At 44.2% G+C, this 22,132-nt stretch overlaps 3 protein-coding genes across 4 annotated transcripts in view; 1 reads left to right on the forward strand and 2 right to left on the reverse strand.

The window, feature by feature from the left end:
• Window positions 1-482: 482 nt before the first annotated feature.
• Window positions 483-13,299, reverse strand: tulp4b (TUB like protein 4b). 2 transcript variants are annotated; one of them, XM_047611270.1, is made up of 16 exons: window positions 12,966-13,299; window positions 12,016-12,293; window positions 10,506-10,775; window positions 9,280-9,408; window positions 8,971-9,132; window positions 8,628-8,808; window positions 8,432-8,539; window positions 8,176-8,342; window positions 7,712-7,936; window positions 7,297-7,531; window positions 6,896-7,019; window positions 6,652-6,796; window positions 6,476-6,569; window positions 6,194-6,373; window positions 2,613-6,091; window positions 483-2,399 (listed from the first exon to the last, which is right to left on the reverse strand). In XM_047611270.1, the coding sequence occupies exons 2-16, from the start codon at window positions 12,031-12,033 to the stop codon at window positions 2,283-2,285; spliced, it is 5,634 nt and encodes a 1,877-aa protein (XP_047467226.1). In that variant the 5' UTR covers window positions 12,034-12,293; window positions 12,966-13,299; the 3' UTR covers window positions 483-2,282. The 2 variants fall into 2 exon arrangements, with proteins under 2 accessions (XP_047467226.1, XP_047467227.1); XM_047611271.1 differs by having other exon boundaries at window positions 6,230-6,373; window positions 12,966-13,298.
• Window positions 13,300-13,472: 173 nt separating this feature from the next.
• On the reverse strand, window positions 13,473-15,870 carry myct1b (myc target 1b). The gene is made up of 2 exons (XM_047611272.1): window positions 15,674-15,870; window positions 13,473-14,868 (listed from the first exon to the last, which is right to left on the reverse strand). Exons 1-2 carry the CDS (start codon window positions 15,726-15,728, stop codon window positions 14,384-14,386), a joined length of 540 nt encoding a protein of 179 aa, XP_047467228.1. The 5' UTR covers window positions 15,729-15,870; the 3' UTR covers window positions 13,473-14,383.
• Window positions 15,871-17,138: 1,268 nt separating this feature from the next.
• syne1b (spectrin repeat containing, nuclear envelope 1b) overlaps window positions 17,139-22,132 on the forward strand; it is a 72,412-nt gene continuing 67,418 nt past the window's right edge. Inside the window, exons 1-2 of the mRNA XM_047611833.1 lie at window positions 17,139-17,248; window positions 18,920-19,220. Of these exons, the coding sequence (XP_047467789.1) occupies window positions 19,154-19,220 (67 nt within the window). The 5' untranslated portion in view covers window positions 17,139-17,248; window positions 18,920-19,153. The remainder of the gene's footprint in view (window positions 17,249-18,919; window positions 19,221-22,132) is intronic.

Here is a 22,132-nt window from a genome sequence, read left to right on the forward strand (position 1 = left end):
ATAAGTGGGATGGCATCTGAGGGTCTGTTTTCAAGTAGTTCTTGTAGTGTCTGTCTCAGTGGAAATTTCAAGTTGTGGAGTTCTGCAGGGCTCATTCATGGGTCCCATCCATTTCTACATGGTACACGTTACCTCAAGGCAATCTCATTAATCAGTTCAATACATTTCCAAACTTTTATATGCCTATTCCACCTCACACCATGCAAACATGATTATTTTTATGTATATTTTTACAGTACATGCATCTTGCCTTACTGTATATTTTTTCAGACATATTGTTTTAAAAGGTGCCACATAAATACAATTCTACTGTCTTACTTTTACTTCCAAGCTTTTTTTTAATTTTCTCTTATTCATGGAGAGCAGTGAAGCATTTATGCTATATACTGTAAAAACACACTGACGAATTGGAGCTATGATGTGACTATGATGTTTGTTATCAATAGAATTTCATCAAAGAGCACAAAAATAAGCACAAAACATTTTGGAACCATACATTTTATTACATTTTGGCCAGCCTATAGGTCCCTGTAAACCTACGGTCACATCATTTTGTTTCTTTCACAAAATAAAGAGGAAAAACAAATCAGGCAGCAAACTATTCATGAGACAGTGTTGCTGATAACTGACACACACCATCGCTGAAATCTCTGAAGCTGTGTTGAATGGAAAAAAGAACAAAAAAAAACTCTTCAATAAAATCTCTTCACTAAATTCCTCCTCTCAAAATACCTTCTCATTAAAATAATCTCCTAATAACAAATGACAAATGTCCAGACATGATCACATTTCAGTCTTTATACATTAGCACCAGATTTACTAACAGTTAATCTTAACAACTTGTATGTGTTTTGTTTTTTTCTACAACATCAAAAAACTCATCGTGTTAAAGCAAAGGTGAGGTACAAATTTGACTGAAAGTAGCAACGTATTAGCACATTTTTTCAAAGCGTATAATAGGATGTTAGGTCACTTACTAAATACACAGTGCAAGCAGCATTATATTTTCTTTTGCAAGTACAACATCGGCTCTATGTACTGTTCTGTAGGTAGCATTATTGCACACAAGCTCTATCTATCTAAAGCGGCACTGATCCAAATAGGCAAACTACTGTACATCACATTCAAATGCAGATTTCAAGTAGCATCATAAACACCCAATGAAAACAAAACCTACCGAGTGAAATTGATGTAAAGATCTTAATCTTTACTTGTAAAAAATTATTCAGTTCAGGGATGAGATCAGCATATATATATATACTATTTATTTTTTTCTGCTATTTCCCTCACTGACTTTCTTTCTGTATTGGGCACTCGTAGACCTACTGTTGACCACTATTGAAAATTTACAACCAAAAAGAGGGGAGTTTGAAAATAACAATGGGATGGAGGATAAACCGACTATGTATACATGGACCACAAACAATTGTAATATGACAATATACAAACGGAAAACATGTTTTAATGGCTCATATAATGATTTGCAGTGTTGTGACTGAGTGAATGTGATTTCCTATGTTCATTGCACCACTTCATAGAAGTAACATGGATAGAAAATACGGTAAACTGTACTCAACTCTTCGCGTTGCAGATACAGAATTGATATATTCCTCTATTGCATGTTCAGCAATTTAAACATAATGTAGAAGAAGGACAAAACTAAAAATCTATCTGATTTGAATGGGAAAAAAAACAAAACAAAACAGGAAATAAAACAGCAAATTTGTTTCTCATATAAATGTATAATTTATAATAAAACTCAATTAAAATAGTGCAATGTGTTTTTTTTTATCAGACAAAATATGGCTTAGTGAAAATATATTTTCTAATTTGAATGCCTCTGTATCTTAATATAGTTACATTTTGTTTTTTTTTTTAAACAGCACAAATTTTAAATTAAGTCGATTTGCAATACAAGATGTCTTTGGCACTACAGATGGCACTAAACCTCCACGCTGATTTTAATTTTAAATTTATGGCAACCTGAACTTCACTTATCCAATAACATTTTCTTTTCTCTACTCAAATACATAATATTTTAATAATAATAATCATAATAATAATAATAATAAAATTAGCTTGACTACATTCAATATATGAAGGAGAAATCATGGACTAACTGCTATAGCTTCCATTAACGCTGACCTAAACTTACTTTACCCTCAAAATAGAAACTGTAAATCATCCGCATGTGCCAGAAAACCTTGTAGCCCCACGGACTTGAGTGAAAGACAACTGTGGCTTCTTCTGAACTAGCAACACAGCAACACCTGATAACTTTTTCACTTCAGCCGCTGAGTCACGTTGGCCAAGGCAACAGCAAATGCCTGCACTGCTGAGAAAGGATACTGGAAATCCAAGATGTACGCGTTCCCATCTATCCGCCCAAACTGCATTACCTGAAAAAAAATAAAACAGAAGAAGAAAATGACTGATCATCTCACCAACTACAAGAAAAGTAATTCTGGTTTGTTTTGTTAAGAAACCCCAAATTATGCTCAATAGAATCTTGTAAGAAAAAGAAAAGAAGAGCTGCAACTAATGAATGTTTGGGGTTTATAAGAGACAGATAAAATAGTTCACGGACTCCTAACATAGAGACAAATCATTACCTGTCTACCATCCAGCTCTATCTGAAAATTCTTTGCCGACTCCTGGGTGACCCGACCTCCAAAGTCCAGCTGGTAGACCTGGGTGGCTTCGTTCCACAGCGGCTGCTTGTTGGCCATGACGTACACGAATCCTTGGCTGCCTAAACTGCGGTCCTCTCTTTCGTTTGCCTTGCGACACTTTATCTCCTCCAGCTCGCTCGCCATCCGCAGGCTTCGCTTGTTCTTCCAGCTCTTCTTACTACTCTGGTTCTGGTTCATGAGCTCGTCGCCGCTAATAAACAGCTCCGGCTCACTCTCCGAGCTATCCTGGAACTCATTTGTGGTCCTGCTCATCTTCTTTGTTTTATTGAGCTGCTCCCTCTGGCCTTTGGGCTTCTTCTTCTCTCTGCTACCGAGCCTCGGGCTGGAAATGAGAGTGTTGAAATCAGAGAGGGCGCGTCCTTCCTTTCTGGACTTGCCCTCAGAGACAGTGGTCATGTTGGCCTCCTCGGCTCGGCTGTCCAGCCTTTTGCGGCTCTTCTTGTTGAAGCGCTCCGACTCCTGTGGAACGGGGCTTTCGTTCAGGGACGACGGCTCAGGAAAGTTGTTGGCAGACTCCGCCAGATCTTCTGTGGCACTTTTGGATGGCGGCAGCTCGGTAGGCGGCGGAGGAGGGGGGAGAGGAGGCGGCGGAGGCGGCGCAGTTGGGGGAGGTGGGGAGAGTATTGGCTTCTCTAAAATCTGATGAGTTTTCGTAGGGAGGGGAGGCGCTGGAGGGTCTTGCATGGGTGGTGGACAGGGGTAAGGGTTCCAGGGGTGTAAGCTGACGGGGTGTAGCTGGAGTCCAGCGCACGAGCTAGCTCCTGGATACAGCGGAGGGAGAGGGCAGCAGGCCAGGTTTGCCAAATTTGGAGGGTAGCCTGGTGGTAAGACCAAGCTAGGGTCCTGCTGAGCAAAAGGGACTGAGCCGACCACTTCGTTTGGAGAACACTGAGGTGGGGGGTTCTGTAAGGTCTGAAGTGGGGGTCCGCTGTGACCCACACCAGGAGGAAAAGGCGAGAGGGATATCTGGTAACCTGATGGGAAAGTGAGAGTGCTCGTACTCGGACTGGTTGGAGGTTTAGTCGTGAGGACGAAAGGAAGCCGGGTCACGTCCAAGTGCTGGGCTTGACTGATGAGGAGCGGCGGCGGTTTATGAGGTCCTGGAGGCGGAGCCAGCATTGTTTGTTCCGGGGTGAGCCAGAACTCCTCCGTGGTGGAGGCGTCCCACTGGTAAGGCGGAGGGCGTTTAACCGTCAAACTGACGTCGCCGAGAGTCAGCTGACGTACAGATTTTTCAAGGTGACACTGCTGGTTTAAAGTCTCGTCTTCAGTAAAGGCAGAGTTAACGTACACCGTCCTGTCCCGACTGTTATCAACACCTCCCAGCAGACTGTAAGACGACTGGGAGGCCAGGGGGGAGGCACTTTTAGAGTGCACTATAATGGTGCTGTGGTGTGCACCCTTCCCTGGTGGGAAGTCCTGCCTCACCACCGTCCCACCTGCAATACCGCTGCTCGTCGTCCCACCTCCGCTCACACTGACGCTGGTGCTGCTGCTATTGCTGCTGCACTGTGTGCATGTGTACAATGCGGTGGGCACCCTCTGCTGGTAGGAAAGCGCCATCGCGCTGTTCATTTTCGCCTTGGTGGGAAGGGTCCTTGAGCTCTCCATCATCTGTGGCACTTTGAGTCCCACATCCCTGCGGTCACGACGCAGAGTGGCGTGAATCAGACTGCTGTCAATTCTCTGGGGAGGAGGAAGCGTAGCAGTTACTTGATTGGCCGGATCAGGGTAAGGTGGAGGGTCTCCACTTGGTATAGAATATCGAGGAACAGACAGACGACTTAATGTTGCCGAGCTGTATGGGAGCTGAATCTTTTTATTTTCCGACGACGTGACTTTGAGCGTGGCAGAGCCCCCGATGCCATGGACAGCGTATGCGTTTTGGTTGCGAATGAGGCGCCTGCGTGGCCGGCAAACCTCCTCCACGTTGCCACTGCTGTCGAAGGTCGTGATCCTTTCATACCCCAGAGGTGTTGGGTACTGTAAGGTGACGGGATGAAGCAGAAATTCGTCCTTCTTCAGACAGGCGTCTGGTGCCAGGACACTTGGGCTGTCACAGTTTGTGACAAGGGTTTGAGGAGGAGCGGCGGCCGTAGCTGCCGCAGCAGATACAACAGTCCCCGGGTATGGAGGAGGAGGGTTCACCTTCCTCATCTGAATCTCCACAGACACATCTGTGTCATTGAAGGACGGCGGTAAAGTCCGTGGCAGGCTTGGCTTCAGGGTGTGCCCATGGTCCCCCCTGTCGGGCTCAGTGGGAGGGGGCGCGATCTGAGGGAGAAGATGAATCTGTTGCAACGAAATGGTCGGATATCCTGACGGAGGTGGAGGCAGCATCTGCATCTTCAGCTGCTGCTGCATTTGTTGGTGCTGCCTCTGCATCTGTTGATGCTGCTGCTGGATCTGCTGATGCTGCTGCTGGAGCTGCTGCTGCTGCTGCCTCATCTCCTGGATCTGTTGCCGGATCTGCTGCTGCTGCTGCTGCATCTGCTGCTGCTGCTGCTGCATCTGCTCGTGCTGCAGCTGCATCTGCTGCTGCTGCTGTTGGATTTGCTGTTGGTGCTGGAACTGTTGGCTCGTCACTGGCTGCTGCGGTTGTTGCATTTGTTGGTGTTGCTGGACCTGGTGTTGCTGCTGCTGTTGATGTTGCTGCTGCTGCTGCTGCTGCTGCTGCTGTTGGTGTAGCGTCTGCTGGTGGTGCAGCTGCTGTAGCTGCTGATGTTGCTGCTGCGTGAGCTGTTGATGTTGCTGCTGCTGAAGCTGTTGATGCTGCTGCTGCTGCAGCTGTTGCTGCTGCTGCAGTTGTTGATGTTGCTGCTGCAACTGTTGGTGTTGCTGCTGCAGCTGTTGCTGCTGCTGCTGCAACTGTTGCTGCTGCTGTGACTGGGACTGATGATGGTGCTGCTGCTGCTGCTGCTGATGGTGGTGCATCTTCTGCTGCTGCTGCTGCTGCGCCTGCATTTGTTGCGACTGTTTAGGCGGCGGCTGCCGACTTTGCTGCGAGTGAGACCGCTGCGGGTGAGGCTGCGGGGGAAGGTGGTGAGGTGGAGGTGGGGGAGGCAAAGTACCAGGGAGAAGAGGACCCATCTCTAACCCACTGAAGATCACTTGGCCGGGGTTTGAGTATCTAGTCGGCACTGGGTATGGGGTTGCAACAGCATCCTGGCTGTGATCAGTGACGGGGACAGAAGCTGCTGCTGCTGCAGCTGCTGCAGCGGCAGTGGCTGTCGGGTTGGTCAGGACATCAAGCTGAATATTCTGATTGGCCAGGAGAGACTGAACCAGGCCAATACTCTGAGTTGGGGACATGGCTTGAGCCGGACTGTGGATGGGCGCGATGGGAATGTTAACCGTGCAGGGAGGATTGTCTCCTGCCACTCCAGAAGGCCCCATCACTTTATGAGAACAGGAGAGAGAAGAAGTGCATGAGTGACTCTTACAAAACGGAACTCTGGTAAAATGAGAATGAAAAGACATGTAGCTCAATATTTTTGTACTTTTCAGGGTTGAAAACATTTTTCTTTCCTTCACACCTGGTAGGTCATCTTCATCCTCGCTGAACACGTTAGGGTTGAACACGGGCAGGCTCATGAAGTCGTGTGTAATCTTTCGTACCTCCGGAAGGTAGATGGTCATCTGTCTCGGTTGCAAGTGAAGCAAACTGGTTTTATAGATGACTGAAATGAAAGAGTAGTAGACGGAAGAATTAACGGGGAAGAAATATAGGAGCCGTTCAGTTAGAAAAAGCAACGTGTATGTGTGGGTTTTGGGGGATTTACCTGCACCGAGATTGGCAGGGAGGAACGTCGCAAGTCCAACAATTTTGAACTTTGTCCCCCAAATGTTAGACGTGACTTGTGCAAGGTAATTGTGCTGTGAAAGCGACAACATGAATAAGCAATCAAAAGAAATGATGCGGCTATATTGTTTTTGTTTGTTTGTATTATTTCATTACCTCTGTTATTCCATCCATAGAAAACTCCCTGCGCGTCAAACTTGGCGACCGAACCGGAGGCTTCTTCGTCGGTAGCCGTGGCGACCGCTGGCCTTCCTGATTGGCGCGAGAAAGCTTGGGAGATTTTCTCGACTCCGTGTTCAGCCTTTAAAAACAACACAACAATAAAGTCAACTTGAATGGCGAAATAAACCCTGGAAATAAAAAAAAAAAAAAAATGTGCACGTGTCCATGTTTAGGTGACCTGTTTCCCCGGGATAACTTTGGCGACTTCTTCCCGACCCACTCATCGCTCAGCTCAATGTCACTGGAGTCGGAGCAGTTGCAGCTGTCCGTGTATGAAATCATGGGATTCACGCACACCTCCTCTGAAAGAAAAATAATACAGAATAAGGAGGTGTTTAGCTGCAGTAAACATATTGACACTTAAGTAAATTGTCTCCAACTTAACCAATGCTGTTCCTGTATCCGGCCATGTTAGATTAGAGAAATGTGTTCACCACCACGGAGTCTGAACTGGTATTTCCTAAAGGTGAATCATGCCTCCCCTAACACTTTCCTGTTGTTATTCTTGTTCATCCACATGACGTCATGTGCAGTACCTAAGAAATGGTATATGCAACCTTCGGGTTGACTCTAACCCACCTGCCTTTCCGTCGGTTTTTGGATCCATGATGACAAACTCAGGCCGAAGCTTACTAATGCGCCTTCCCTTGAGAATGGGCACCAGTCCTCCTAAATATTCTAGGTAGAGAGTGTAGCAGGGTCCGCCCGCCTCTGGACTGTCCTCCGCTCGCTTCATGGTGCAGTGCAGCCTCTCATTCCCAGCTGTGGGATAGCTCACGAAATCACGGATGTTGTTGGGGTCAGGAATCGGGGGCTAGAACAAAGAGAGGAAAAGAGCCGTAGGATTGCTGGGAAACTCGAATGAAAACATGTCAGCAGTTTTACGCTTTTGGGAGAAGCGCGAGAGAGTCTGTAAGAAAGTGTGCTACCGAACAGGGATCAGAATCTCCCCGCTGCGCCAAACAGGACCCGAGGCAAACTTAAACTTTAATACCTTGATGGTGGGTATGAAAGCAGTGGTGACATAAGAGCAGAGCAGGGAGGGCATGTTCAGCTTCCCCACGTCTTTCTCCTCTCGCAGGGCGCTGGCGATGCCTTGCTTGCACAGAAGCTGGAGGCTGGCCACTCGGTGCTCTACGCGCACCACGTAGAGCGCCGGCCCGCATGCAAGGAACAGCCGAGAGTCTCTGTGACCCCAGCAGATGGTGGTGATCGGCCTCTGAAAAACCATTCACAATCAAAGAAATGTATTATAAATGTCTCCATACTCAAAAAAATGCTAAGCTGCATGTGTTGTTCCAAGCTTTTGCTTTGAAACTAAAAATCCTTGTATCTGCTTAGGTGCATGCACACTTCCAATCGCAGCCTAGATTTTATGAAATTAACTTTTAATCTCTCTACCTCTACATTACTGTGTTTTTTTCAGACCTCTAGCCCTCATTTTGCAAAAGATCTGACCTGTGCCGGTGTCTCCAAAGTGTAGATATGTTCGCCCTGAACGTTGTAGAACTTGACAAGGGCGTTCCTCATGATGGACGCGCAGGCGGAGTCAGCGGACAGCCCGTGTCTCTCCATGCCGGCCACAGCCAGGAGGTCTCCCTGGGAGCACCACTGGGCCTCAACGTCTGCAGGGCGAGGGGGGAAAAAATGCCGTATCTGGTTGACAGAAGTCATCAGAAAACAAGAGCTCACCCTCTTTCTCCGAGCATCATACCTTTCAGCCCTGAGCGGATAATACCAGGAGAGAGGTCATCGTAGTTGTTCATCAGACTGATATCTCCGGATAAGAAGGTGACCGTCAACAGCGGCTTGACTCTCCGCACTGAAGAGGAGAAAGCAGACTTGTGTGAGTTCTCTTCAGCCAGCACATGTTACACGAGCGCTGTATACGAGGAGAAATCGGGTCGGACCTAACGGCAGAATATTGTCGTCGGAGTCCGTGTCGCTCTCCGTGCTGTCCTCGACCAGGAAGTCGGGGCAGTTCCAGGACATGCTCACAATCCCGTCGGATTCGTGCAGCAGAACGTGGGCGAGCATCCGCCCGTGACAGTCCATCACTATCACCTGACCGTCCGCTGTGCCAAACAAGACCTAAGGGTTGAAGAGTCACTGCATATTAAACCTTCACAGACAACCTTCACTGACAAGTCCACTATTTTTAATTGTTCCATACTTAAACTTTCCTATTGCCCATAATTAAGATTTGTTAAAGGACAAAAAAACAAGATCATAGAACAAAAATTCAGGTAGTACCTGCTGATCATCAGGTGTCCAGATGCCACACGTGATTTGACTCTCCAGGTTAATCTCAGAGGACCAGTGTCTTTGGCCGCTGACCGAGCCGACTAACACGAAGCCATCCCTGTACGCGATGAGGGCTTGAGTTCCATCGTGTGACCAAGTGAAGTCGCTCACCTGGACCAAAGAGGGATTCATCAGCGAGATATTTACACAAGAACGTAACAAGACATTGCTCAATTTGTGCACATTGCAAGACTTCCGTATCACTGCAACATTTCCCTTTGTTTTTTTTTTGGCTAAAAATCTATAAAAGTTACCAACCTGTGCTCCTCTGTCATTCACCAACTCCACAGACCATCTCCCCTCGTACTGGATCCACACAAAAATCCCCCCTTCCATGTCGCACGTGGCCAGCTTCTGAAAGGGTTCATTCCAACGCACCAAGACAACCTGCAAATTCCCCAAACAGTCACTTTTTCATTTATTTATTTATTTATTTTTTGCAAGCGCAGGTGGTTGTCTGCACGGAGGAACATTCATGATTAATATCCAGTACGAGCACTAGGCTAAAAAGAACATTTTCTAGGTAGAGTGTTTTTAAAAACGGAGCAGTTGGAAGGAGAGTCAGCAGAAACAGACCAGACTGAATCTTTTCAACAGAAATGTCCTAATAATGATAATAATAATAATAAAAAGAGGAGATTATAACATGAAAGCTGTTATTTTCTCAGTTTTACAGAAGCTGTTACGATCTGTTACTGTAAAAAAAAAACTATTTACACATCCAAACTTCTCATTCTCCTCACACATTTAACACTTAACATTTATATATATATATTATCACAGTTACATTTACACATGATTTTCAGCTTTATTTGTATCTTATCTGTGTTTGCTTAATGCTTTTTTTTTTTAAACCTCCTGATTTACCTACAGTGCTCTGCTGGTGCAACGGTTCTGTTTCCGCATAGAGATCATTAAAGCTTTATCTCATTTTGTCTTATAATCAATGACATCGAACAATGCTGTTCAGATCAGGGAGGAGGATTCTTTAAAGGCTGGGTTCCAGTTAAATGCCAATACGTGTCGTTTTCTTTAAACTCCTGAGACCCAGCGTCCTCATACGGGGACATTACGTTTTAGGTTTGTTGCTGCTTCTCTTAGTCCTGTTGTCCTCATAAGGAGACACTGTTGTTTGCCATGTACTGGTAGCGAAGGGTCAATACACCTATTTATTTATGCTTATTAACTTTTCTAGTTTGATATGACATGTAGTCTTTGAGGACAATGGGATTTCATTGTTTATAATTCAGTTTTATATTTTGGCTCACATTGGGGACTTAAATTGTAGTTTATTTTTTATACTTTTTAGGTCTTACCTAAAAACCTTAATCTTATCTCAAAGAAATTAATATGTATTTCCAACCAAATGCTTGGGTCTCAGGAGGTTAAATAAATTTAACCTAAAATGGTGAAAACAGACCGAAAACGTTAAACTGCTATTTTTGTACGCATTCAACACTCTTCCAATAAAGCCGAGACCAGACCTCGCTGTTGTGTCCTCGCAGGTTAAAATTGATTCTCTGAGGCGTGCTCCTGTCCCTCCTGCAGTGGCTCGACGTGAACGTCACCCCAACGACTCCTCTCCCGTTGCCCGTGGCGAGCCAGCCCTCCTCGTAGTACCGCCTCCGGCACACGGGCTTGTCCTTCTCGCTCTTGGGGACCCGGCCTTTCCACGAGAGGCAGAGGATGTTGGAGTCGCTGCAGAGGATGGGACCATGTTCCACGGCAGCCAACATCCCTACTGAGTGACCAGGCTGGGGAGGAGGAAAAAAAAAAATAAATAAACAGAGGAAGAGACGCGTTGAAGCTGTTGTGAAATCCTCGCTCGACTTTATAATGAAACTAGATCATTTTGGCTTTTATCCGCCCCTTTAAGAAACTAAGTTGAGCATATTCTGTTCTGCTAGAGCCCTTTTGACCCCGAGGAAGACTCTGACGGGATGAAAGGCCTCAGCACAGCTTTCAAGAATTAACCTTCAACATCAGTTTATAAGCCAAAATGAACAAGATATAAATTAAAATACCGACAGTGACAACTGGGCAAACGGCCACCAGATGGACATTTGCGATGAGCGTCTTCTATCAAAAAAAATAAAAATGAAGAGATATATCTTTGCCTATACCGCTTGTTAAACAGGGATTATGAAGACGAATGACTCATGTGATCCAGTTATGAGCAGGGAGGGTGTGTTCAGAATTAAAAACTGTGCAGCCTAAAGGTGAACAACCCACAGAAAACCCACACCGAAAAGGAAGACTCAGTGGCTCGCAGGCCTCGGATCAGCGGCGGAGACCGGGCGCCCTCGCAGCTCGCCTTTGTTTGAGAAATTTCATGCTAATAGGTTGCATCTGAGACTTTACACGAGGACGAGTGAATCACCCAAATGTGCCCCCGACACCAGTAGAAAATCACGACGGCTGCCGCTCATCATGTTCTCGCTGTTGTTCTATTATTCACTGTCTGTGGAGCTGCTCCAGGATTTGTCTGCGGATTACATCATCACCACAGTCTGTCTTATATTTGTCCGGATTCACAAAAAACGGGGAGATGAAAAACAGTGGATTTTCAAATTGCGGGTTGACATTTTCACCCCTTAATACACAAACCTTATGTGAAAAATTTAACTTTTTCCTTTTTTTTAAGAAAGAAAAAAAAAAAATAGGCCACTGTTTTATCTTAGATGGGGTGGATTAATTCCCAGCCTACTCGCACGGATTAAAAATGTCTGACATGCACATTTTAAAGAAGAAAACCTACACTTCAAGAATTTAACCCTTCATGTGCACTTTAAATTATGTTTAAAACACATTGTCTCGCTGAATATAACTCAGTCTTTTCATTTAAAAGTGAAGCAAACGAAACAATTTGGGATCTCATCCACAATCACTGGCTGCACAAAATATTTTTACCTTAACTGACCCCACCGGCTACCAGACCCTCTAATATTTTACAAAAAGGAGTTCACAACCTGGACGCATTCAGGCTCAAAGTACCTCATAGTTCCTGGACATGTTGAGTCAAAATTCCTCCATTGAAGGTGTCCATGTTTCCATCCAGATGATGCACTGAAGGGTAATGGCTGCTCTGCTCCTGGCTGCTTACAGTACAATCTACGGGGAAGTACAATGCATCATACAGCCAGATGATGTGTCCAGCTCTACATTGATTCAAATCCAGCAGCTCTGCACTTCTGAGTTCGCCGTGCAACGGTGTGGTTTGATGTCAGTGGCCCATCCCATGTCTTCCTCGGCGAGATGAGAGTTGTGCAGTCCTGTTGCAATGGAGAAAAAGAGGAATATACATATATATATACGTGTGTGTGTGTAAAAGGCAGCTATTCAACAAGTAATGTCATGTGAGATAAAGAGATAGAAAGAACAGCAGAGGGTTTTTTTTCTTCTTAAAATAGCAGCCTTGTCATTCAGTGCATCAACCTTGAAATACACAGTGTTTCTCAGTCTCTATGCAACGGCAACACTGCAGGGCACTCAGTCTCCATGGGTACTGATACTGACCGTTTCCTCGCCAGCACAGCAGCCAGACAAGGATGTCAACTCAAATATATATATATTAAATAAATAAATAAAAAAAGAGACCTTAAACATATTCCAATGCAGCTAATAATAAGGGTAACCTGTGATATTGGGAACAAAAAGTCGGTTTGTTGAACAATAATTCTCTTTAGTTTGAAGCCTATGGATTCAACGCATCAGATTGAAGTACAGGCTCTCCTTCATAAAGGTCTCCCACTACATGACACATTACATAAAAATGATTTTCACATTCAGAGGCGTCTCATATGTGACCGCATGCAGTAGTCTGAATGAGCAAACGTTGACGAGGCGAATAAACTGCGCTGGGAAATAAACAAGTCCTCGTACGAAATCGATTTCAACGACAAAACGACAAAAAAAAAGGAGAATATGCTGGAATTTGTACGTACCTTACACCCCTGTGATGATATTAATCCAGAGGTGGTCGGCGCACAGTGCGGTAGTGTTGCCAGGCACTTTTCCGCTGGCGCACTTCGGGGTTGTGGCTTTAAAGCGGGTTGCCATGAGGCAGGTATCACGGAAAATAGACCGCGGATTTAAAGCCCATATAAAATACATAAAGCAACAACACCGATAATAAGGGTACTAGGTGTCACTAATGTGTGCATGAACAGCCTTGTCTCAGCTAGATTGCAAAGGGGGATCCGGCTCCAGGAGTGGAGACAATGCAGCGCGTCAAAAGGGTCCTTCTTTGAAAATGGCAACCCCACACGACGCACCCTATCTTTTGCAAATGCAAGTTGAAGTGACAATCTGACACAAGAACTAGATGGAAATGGATGTGCTGGTACCTAAATGTCCTCTGTTATCTGTCAGGTTATTAATTCACTATATTTCTAATTAATACACGAGTGTTACATAAATAGACGAACTGTAACTTATCAAACAACAAGCACTTTCACAATATCACAATTTCCTTTTATTGTGTTAATATAAATATCTTGCACACCGTTTCTATATATATATATATATATACACACACACATACTCAGAGCAAGGCCTACTCTCAGACAGAGGTTAAACTACAAGTCTGAGTCATAATCCTGCTTTAGATTTGCCACAGTGAGTTGACTAAACAATAATCCAAATGTTAGAAATGTTTTCAGTGACACATTTCAGGGTAAAATGTAAAAAAGAAAAAAAATGCACACTGTAAGTCATCCTCAGTGAATACATTTGCCTCTTGAATCCATTTTACTTGACTGTAATGTAAAAAAAAACCCCAAAAACAACAACATCAAACGAGAGGTCAATGCGGGCATTTTGTCACGTTGTGTAACTTAGAGATTAATCAAGAAAATAATGTGCAAATGTATCAATAATGAAAATTCCTGTTTCATAATGTAAAGTGAACTCATCATGTCTGTAGAAGCATCTTAGCCAAAGTGAAAGGTTTGATCTCTCAACACGCAGAGATAGATGTCTCTTTAAACCTAGCATGTGACACATGTGTGGACCTATCGCATTTGATGGGATCCATTTCTGTTGAAGTCGATTTTCCTTAGAACCGATTCAATTAGATCAGCATTTGTAGATTTGTTGCTTTAATCCCTATTTGATGCTTTTGTTGCACCTTTTGAGATCTCATTCTGGTCTCACGGCGGGGACAGACAGACTTATTGTGTTTCAAACTTCTTCCCAAGTGTCTCTCGTCTACAGAGCGATTTCTCTTTGGGCTTACAGCTGTTAACAGACTACATGTGAGGATGTTTTTTGGCCTCGTGCTTCAAGGGTCAAAGGCCAGTGCATATCTAGAAAGTTCCGCTGCGATTCCCAGAATTTCCTCCTCTGCTCTCGGCCTATTGTTTCAAGTGCAGGTCTCTTCAAAGGCGTGGATGACACTGTCGTATGCGGGTGGGGGAGTCTGCGATGGCAGGAATCCTTTAAGTCCGTTGCCGCCCAGCCAGAAGGAATGTCTCTTGTTTCCCACGAGGGACGTCGAATCGGACGAAGCCCCTGTGTCCTCAGACATTTGCACTTGGGTGTCCTCCCCCATGTCCAAGCTGGGCCTGCTCTTCTTGGGCACCGGGCGAAAGGTGGACGTCTCGGCGCCCGGTTTGCTCCCCAGGGGGCCCACGGGCTCGAGAGACGGCTGCCTGTACACGCTCAGAAACGTGCTCCGGTAAAGGCCCATCTGATTGGGGTCGTGCGTCTGCGAAGGCTTCTTTTTGGTGCGTCTGGTGATCCTGGCTGTAGCCCGGCGCCTGGACGCCCAGGTCAACAGAACGTAGATCAAAGCGCCCAGCAGCAGGCCCACAAGCATGGACAAACAGAAGGCAAGAATCATATCGCCTGGAAACAGAAAGATCAACGCTCAGAGGAGGGGAAATAGAGAGAAACTAATGGTTGGAAACATTTTTAGTGAAGTGGGAGGCAGCACGCGTTGTGTTTTTCTAAATATAGAGAAATTATTTCCCCAGGTGGCAGTTTTAAACTTAGAAATGAAATCTTACAAGAGCAAACAAGGAACACGGTAGCAGAATTGCATCGGGAGAATAAAATAGATCTTGTGTGCGCCAGATTTGCTTACGGAAATTTTTCTGTATTGATTTATCATTGCTGGGAGCTGCTATACTGAGCACGGCGTTACATAAAACCTTACATCATACCTTTTGTGTGGGCTCACGTCTATGCAGTATCACTGCGCTGAAGCATAATCTGACCGTATGATTAAAACGAAAATAACTTCTTCTTATCTGAGTGCGATTCTCGTCGAGAAGGATAAAGAAGTTTCCTGGCTGCTCAGCAGCAAATGGTAAATGTTTTTCGATTTGATGTTAAGAGGACACATGATGAAGCATAAAAGAAATCAGAAGGATTTTATGGTAAATCATAAAATACCACAGAAGAAATTAAAAAAAAAAAATGAATTAACTGACACGAGCAGTTGAAGGAGAGCTTTATTTAGAGTGTTTTTTTCCTGAGCTTATTTGGGGATTTTCCCAATGCTTAGACCTTGATCTGAAAATATTTGCCTTAATTTAATTTCACAATGCATTTTTGTGTGAAACTTTATTTGTTGAAGCAAATGAAGAACACTCTGCTCTCACTGTACAGGCCGAGTTTCTGGGAAATAGCAAGGAACAAGTACACTTACCGAGATTAAACGAGTTAAATATTTCCAAAAGGGGATGCGTTTCATTTTGAGCCATTATTCCACCATACGCTGGTGTCAGATTCCACACGGACTCCCGCAGACGGCCGAGCACTGAGCTTTTTCCAAGACGGGCTTTTGAGTTTTCTACCCCTGCAGTGTTTGCTGCGGCGGAAACTTTGCTGTCATGCTTCCTTCCCTCTCTGGCTTTAAAATTAGCAAATGCATTGCTTATCTGTGTGGGACATAACACTGGGAAACAGGGTTGTTTCCTTTTGCATCATTTCCTTAGGATCAATACTTTTTAACAAAGGCCCTGTGTGCATCATTGTCGGGCCCTTATGAAACATTTATGATCTCAAAACGTATTGTAGCATGTGCACAAGTTCATGGTGGGAATTTTAGCTTAAATAAATTAAACGGGGCCCGTTTGGACAGGTTTCAATTGTATTTCTAAGTTTCTGGATGAGGAAACTAATGTAATCATCTGGTGCAGGGCCTGCAGTGTATCAAGCTCTGAGTCTGTGGGGACTTCCTTCAATTGTTGCCGTGTTCCCACTTCACTCCGGACCTCAGGGCATTCAGGGTGATAACTCTGCAACTCAACAGCCAACACAATTCCCATTTCCTTTTTGTTTTTATATAAGTGTACATAAGCATTTGTTTTTATACTCCTGCTGCAAGGTGGGAATTTCATTTAGGTGCTCACAATTTCCTGTAGTTGCAGGAGTTAAAAAAGAGTGACCCCAGCTCCTAAGAAAGTCCAGCAGATGGCGCTGAAGCACTTGCAATGAAACTGCAGTTCTTGAGCACCTAATGTGCTGAGCACTGGAGCTCAGACTCTTTACTAGTCATGATGACACAATTAATGAGTCAATCAATTTATTGCAATGTTGCAGTTAACAAATGTGTGATGTGGAAACTTAAGCTTTTAAACGACAAAAAACATAACAGTGAGAGGGAGTATTAGGTTAGAAGAGTGCACCATACAATTAATTTAAAGAATTTAAAAAACAAAAAACAAACAAACGAGGTAATTGATGTTGCTGTGGAATCTGTGCACATCTGTTTACACGTTCACTTGGGTCTTGTGTTGGGTTGGGATAAGGCATCTCTTGGCCATGGTCTCCAGGAAATACAGAATAATATAACATCCCCTGTGTATTGACAGCTTGCCTTTATTATGCAAATGCAAATGACTCATTTTGACTGTTTCACTATTGATATAAACTTCCCTAATGTCACCACGACCTCACGACGAGGCTGCAGGGAGCACAGAGACAAAAGACACACGCATGTGATTCCTCTGTGTTCAGCCAAAGAATGAACCCGATTGTCCCCTAAATAAATTAGGAGGACTGGCAGGAAGTCGACCACTCCTCCTCCTCCTCCTCCTCCTCCTCTTGGCTTGATGAACCTCCTCCTGCCGGCGGCGTGCCGCTCTGCCTCTCCTTCTTGTTCTTGTGGTTTCAAACTTCACGCCACCATCTTTCATTTTCGGCGTTACCAATGGCAACCGGGCAACACACACGGACACTTCCTCTCTGAAGTTTACGATGCCGTGCGGCTCTCTCAGCGGTAAGAAGAAACGTGCACATTTGGCTTTCATTCATAGCGTGAGGTTTACTTAATTACTGAATTTCATTTCTATATTTCTATATGTTTTTATTCTGGGCACCTCCATGCCACCTGCAGCGGTTTCCTCGTGGGGTTTCTAGTAACTTCCTACCGGGTTGAACGGGCGTCACTGACATCATAACACCGCTCTGATACTACATAGGAACTAGTTTGATAAATGGTAACATAACTTCACCTGTGGCCCTTACTATCTCAAAACGTGCTAACATGTAACATGTTGGAGGAGGACGTCGGTGCGTATTAGTTGACACTTCTTTGAGCTAATTTTGTAAGTCGTCAATTTTAACTTCCCTTTTGAAATTCTTTCACGGAGTGACGACAGTTCCTGGTCAGAAAAGACAGGTTTCGCTCTTTAATTTAACGTAATTTTGTTTAATTATTCACCAGTCGTCTTGTTTCATGGCGTGCAATGTGTTTGTTATCTGTTTGCTTAGTTAACTGTGTGTAGCTGCGTGCCGATATTTATATTTTCGCGACTTCCTCTATTTTTTTTTAGAATCTCCACTATGCTTCAGCCATAATCTTTTAGACAGTAAAATGAGCTGTCAGATAACATACCGATTAACACTTGTATATATATATGTAATTCATTTAATTATTTATTATTTACACCGGTGTTTCCCCCCACTGTGTCAGTGTCAATGTTGCACAGATCAGCAACAGCATTAAAGCAACTAACCCTTGATGTGAATTCTCATCACCATTTATGCGGATGGTACTTTTCAGATGTATCACTGCCTAAACATTGTTGCAGGCCCATGCACATCTCCATGCCAACGGCGGCAAGGGGGATGCTTCTCGCATCCTGGTGTCAAATGTTCTCCAGAAAAGTGACACGCAAAAGAAAATGTGATTCATCAGACCGGGCCACTTTCTTCCATTGACTCAGAGCTCCAGATCTGATGCACACGCGTCTTGTTGTTATTAATGCAGTGAACGTGGGCCAGCGTGGGCACACTGGCTGGTCTGCAGTTGTGCAGCTTCATGCATCTTTCTATCGGAATTAACTTTTTCTTCTTTTTGCAATCTGAGCTACAGTAGTTTAGCCACGATTAGTACTGATCCCTGCAGATCAGGAGCACCTCGCAAGGGCTGCAGCATTGCATATGCTCTGACTTTGGCCACTTTACCTGTGATTATGACCAGTTGGTCCAGTAGCATTAACACTGATTCTGCTTCAACAGTGTGGTGGTCATCCTTTTGATAATTTACACCCATCCTTATTGTGACTTCACATGATTTGTATGTGGAAAACATGAGAAACTCAATGAAATCAAACTTTATTTCACAGGAGTCTCCTGTTACAGGGTAACAATTGCACGACAAAATACAAAGTAAAGGTTAAAACACAAAGATGTTGATGGCTTTCTGAGTCAAAAGCACCGAAAATAGCACCACAAAAGTGTTTATATTAGGACACAGGGTCAGGTGGTTGCAGTGAATGTAGTTTGGTAGATTTCTTCACAGTGTTAGAAATTTAAGCCTTAAACTTAAAGCCTTAATAAAACCATGAAGTAATTTAACTTCAGTAAAACTCTTGTTGGAAAGTAATACCCTGACAGAAGGGTGTGGCCTTCATTGACACTCTCATAACGTGCTTCTCTTTTGCAGGCGGTGAATGGAAGAAGTGCTCCTATTGGACAGGAAACCTGCTTGTGCCTGCATGAAACTTGAGATTCAATTGGACCTGTTCCTGCAGTGAAATTAGAAAGCTGGAGAGAGTGAGAAGGAGGGAGGGAAGCGCAGCACGGGGGGATGTCCCACTCGGGACAGTTGTGAAGGATCTTTTTTTTTTTGCTCTCAGCATCAGTGACTCCCCTGGTCACACAACTGCGGCGGGACGACATGGCTTCTCCGAGGCACTTTGGTCGATCGTCCGTGGACATTGCTAATGTGATGCAGAAACTGCAGGGTAAGTCCCTCTCTCGCTCAGCTGGCTAGCGGACAGAACACGCTCTCCTCCTGCGCTGCTGCAGCTGCTCAGTAATATTGTGCTGATTCAACTACCGGGCTGCATGCCCGTCTGAAGTTTGCCAGCATTTGCAGGACATGATGCTCACACACTCATGCTTATACACACACACCTGCTCACACACTCACTCACATAGGAGAATCCAGGCAAACACTCCAAGAAAACTTAAATGATTTTGCTTTAGGTTTATATAAGAGGGACATCCATCACTGCGTACCTTTCTCTCTCATTTGTCTTGTCACTCTGTCGTCTGTGTGGGTGTTAAAAACCCAAATAGTTTACAACAGAAAGCATGTGTTTCGCAAGTTTCGCATTGTGTTATCTATAAAAGCGTAATAGAATCACACAGCCGGGTAATTTGTCAGCAGGTTTATTTTTCCCCTAGACTGCATTTAATCTCATTTGGAATAATGAGAAAATTAATGTTCATTCTTGTAACATCTTGTGACCAAACTACAAAAAAAGGACAGTATAAGAAGTTAATTTAGAGAAACATGATTCGATTTATTTAGTGAGTGTTGTGAAACTCCTGATTTCGAAACACATGATGCGGAGAGCTACTTTTAATCACTCTTAATCTGTCTTTTCATGTTTAAAACTGATTCTCCGTGGAGATTAGCCGGACGACTTTGTAGCAGAGGATGTGGTATTTTACATTACCTCCTTCTTTAAATACCGTTTTGTTGCCAGTGGAAACAAACTAATGTTTGTTGGCGCGACAATCATTTGCTCAATCAATTATTTTCAAGCAACCGGGTTAATCCTTGATCAATTCTTAGAAATTGTCATCTCAAATTTGAAGTTTATTTCAGGCATCACCGCGAGTCTTGGCACGAGATGCAGAGTCACAACAATGAATGCACAGACAATGCACTGAAAACCCGACACCCGCTCTGCCCTTGGTGAGAGAATAGATCGATAGCAGGAGTCTCTTTTTGTTGGTGTCTCCCCACCCTTTCGTTACAAGGACAACGGCCACAACCATCACCGCGCGAGTCTGGCCAATTCTGACATCTTCCTCTCGGTTTCGATTGGTATTTCTGGATTTTCAGTTTACCAGGAAATGTCACACTTTATGGCGTGTTACTGTGGAGACTGTTATGAAACATTTGTGTGTGGTTGTGCCAGTGCTGCCCAGTTCCTGGTAAAGAGAGACTCGATTTCCTGTGTGCGGCACAGTTACACGCATTTGCTTGTTATTAATATTCATTCTTAGCACGAAGTGCTTCGTGACGATTTTGAATGTCCCGCCATATGGGTGTTGTGAACTGCCTGTGTGAGTCAGTTCTTACATTGGCGCGCACAGGCCTTAATATGAATTTCAAATGAATGAAAACATATTCAGGGCTCTTAGATATACACTCTCTGTTGTAAAAAAGTAAAACAGTAAAACAAAGTTAGCTCACTTACTCTTTTGATCAATTTTTGCATGAATAGATGCACAAATTGTCTGTACTGCAAAGTGCCAGCCTCTGGTGAGACTGCAGTCAGGATGTGGAATCTGGTGTCAGGTCACATCTGGAAGGTGTTATTGTACCAGTGGCTTTAGATGCTCTGTTGATGGCGAGCAGCAAGGTAACCTGGGCTTTTTTTTTTCTCTGGTAATCAAACGCAGCTTCCTGTCATTAAGGGCGTCCTGCAGAGAGAGTTACTGCAGACTCACTTTGAGCTGAGCACCAGTCCATCTGGGTGGATGAATTATTGACAACAACAAAGTCTAGTAGTGTTGCGATACACGCACAGATACAGTAGACTACATCCTGTAGTAAAATAGACCTGAACTCCTGAACAAACTATCTCCACTTGTTGCTGCCGCCCAGTTCTGAAGCAGCATTAGCCCAATTTCAGAATCACATAACGACATACCTTGCGGCCTTGAATGCACTCATGGTGCAATCCGCGCCTCCGTGTTGTCTGGTGGCATTTGCGTGAGAGGGGTGCGCTGCTCCTTATAGTCGAGGTTCTTGTGGGTTTCAGTCTTGATGCGACCGTGTGTCAAACAGGATGTGAAGAAACACAGCTGGCAAAGGGTTTGTGGTGATGTCTTACACTGTAATTAATTCCCTTCTCACTAGAAATGCGGAAATATGTAGATACCTCACATGATTATTATAATTTCTGTCTAATACTCTTTCCTCTGGTCTGGTAGGTTAGTAAGCGAGCCTTACTTTCTGTGTCAGACATCATTTCAACAGATTTTGAAAAAAAGATACTTTTCTGATCTGAGTTTCCTGGCAGACGGGCTGACTAAATCCAATTTAAAATTATGTAAAAATCTCACATGTGAATACTGCTTGAACCATAATTAAGAATTAAGATATTATTGTCTCTGCATGATACCTGGGATTCAATTGGACCTAGTTCTGCAATAAAATTAGAAAGCCAGCGAGGGAGGAGGAAGGAAGGAAGGAGGGAGGGAAGGGCAGCACAGGGGAGTTGTGAAGGACCTTATTGCTTTTTGCAGCATCTGGCTGTGACTTTGTCAGACCACTGTGGTGGAACAACGTGGCGTCTCCGAGGCACTTTGGTTGAAGAAAAGGTTTGCTTTAAGATTAATGAATCGTTTAAAAGTGTGCCCATTCCTTTTCAGTCAACAGATGTTTGCTTGAACTCTAAAAGTCATGCTTTTTGATTAAAGCTCCTCAGATTCATACCCACTAATACAAGATTGCTGAAGCTAAAAAACTCTGAGAGCCACTGAGGCAGAGCGCACCAACTGTTTACTTAGCACACTGGCAACAAAGAAAATTATTATTCTGGTTGTTTTATTATCAAACCAATAGCCGAAACTCCGGAGATATTCCTATTAAAATAATATAACACCAAATGAACGCTTCATTGTCGAAAATAAT

The sequence above is a fragment of the Mugil cephalus genome, chromosome 17, assembly GCF_022458985.1.
Source record: "Mugil cephalus isolate CIBA_MC_2020 chromosome 17, CIBA_Mcephalus_1.1, whole genome shotgun sequence".
NCBI lineage: Eukaryota > Metazoa > Chordata > Actinopteri > Mugiliformes > Mugilidae > Mugil > Mugil cephalus.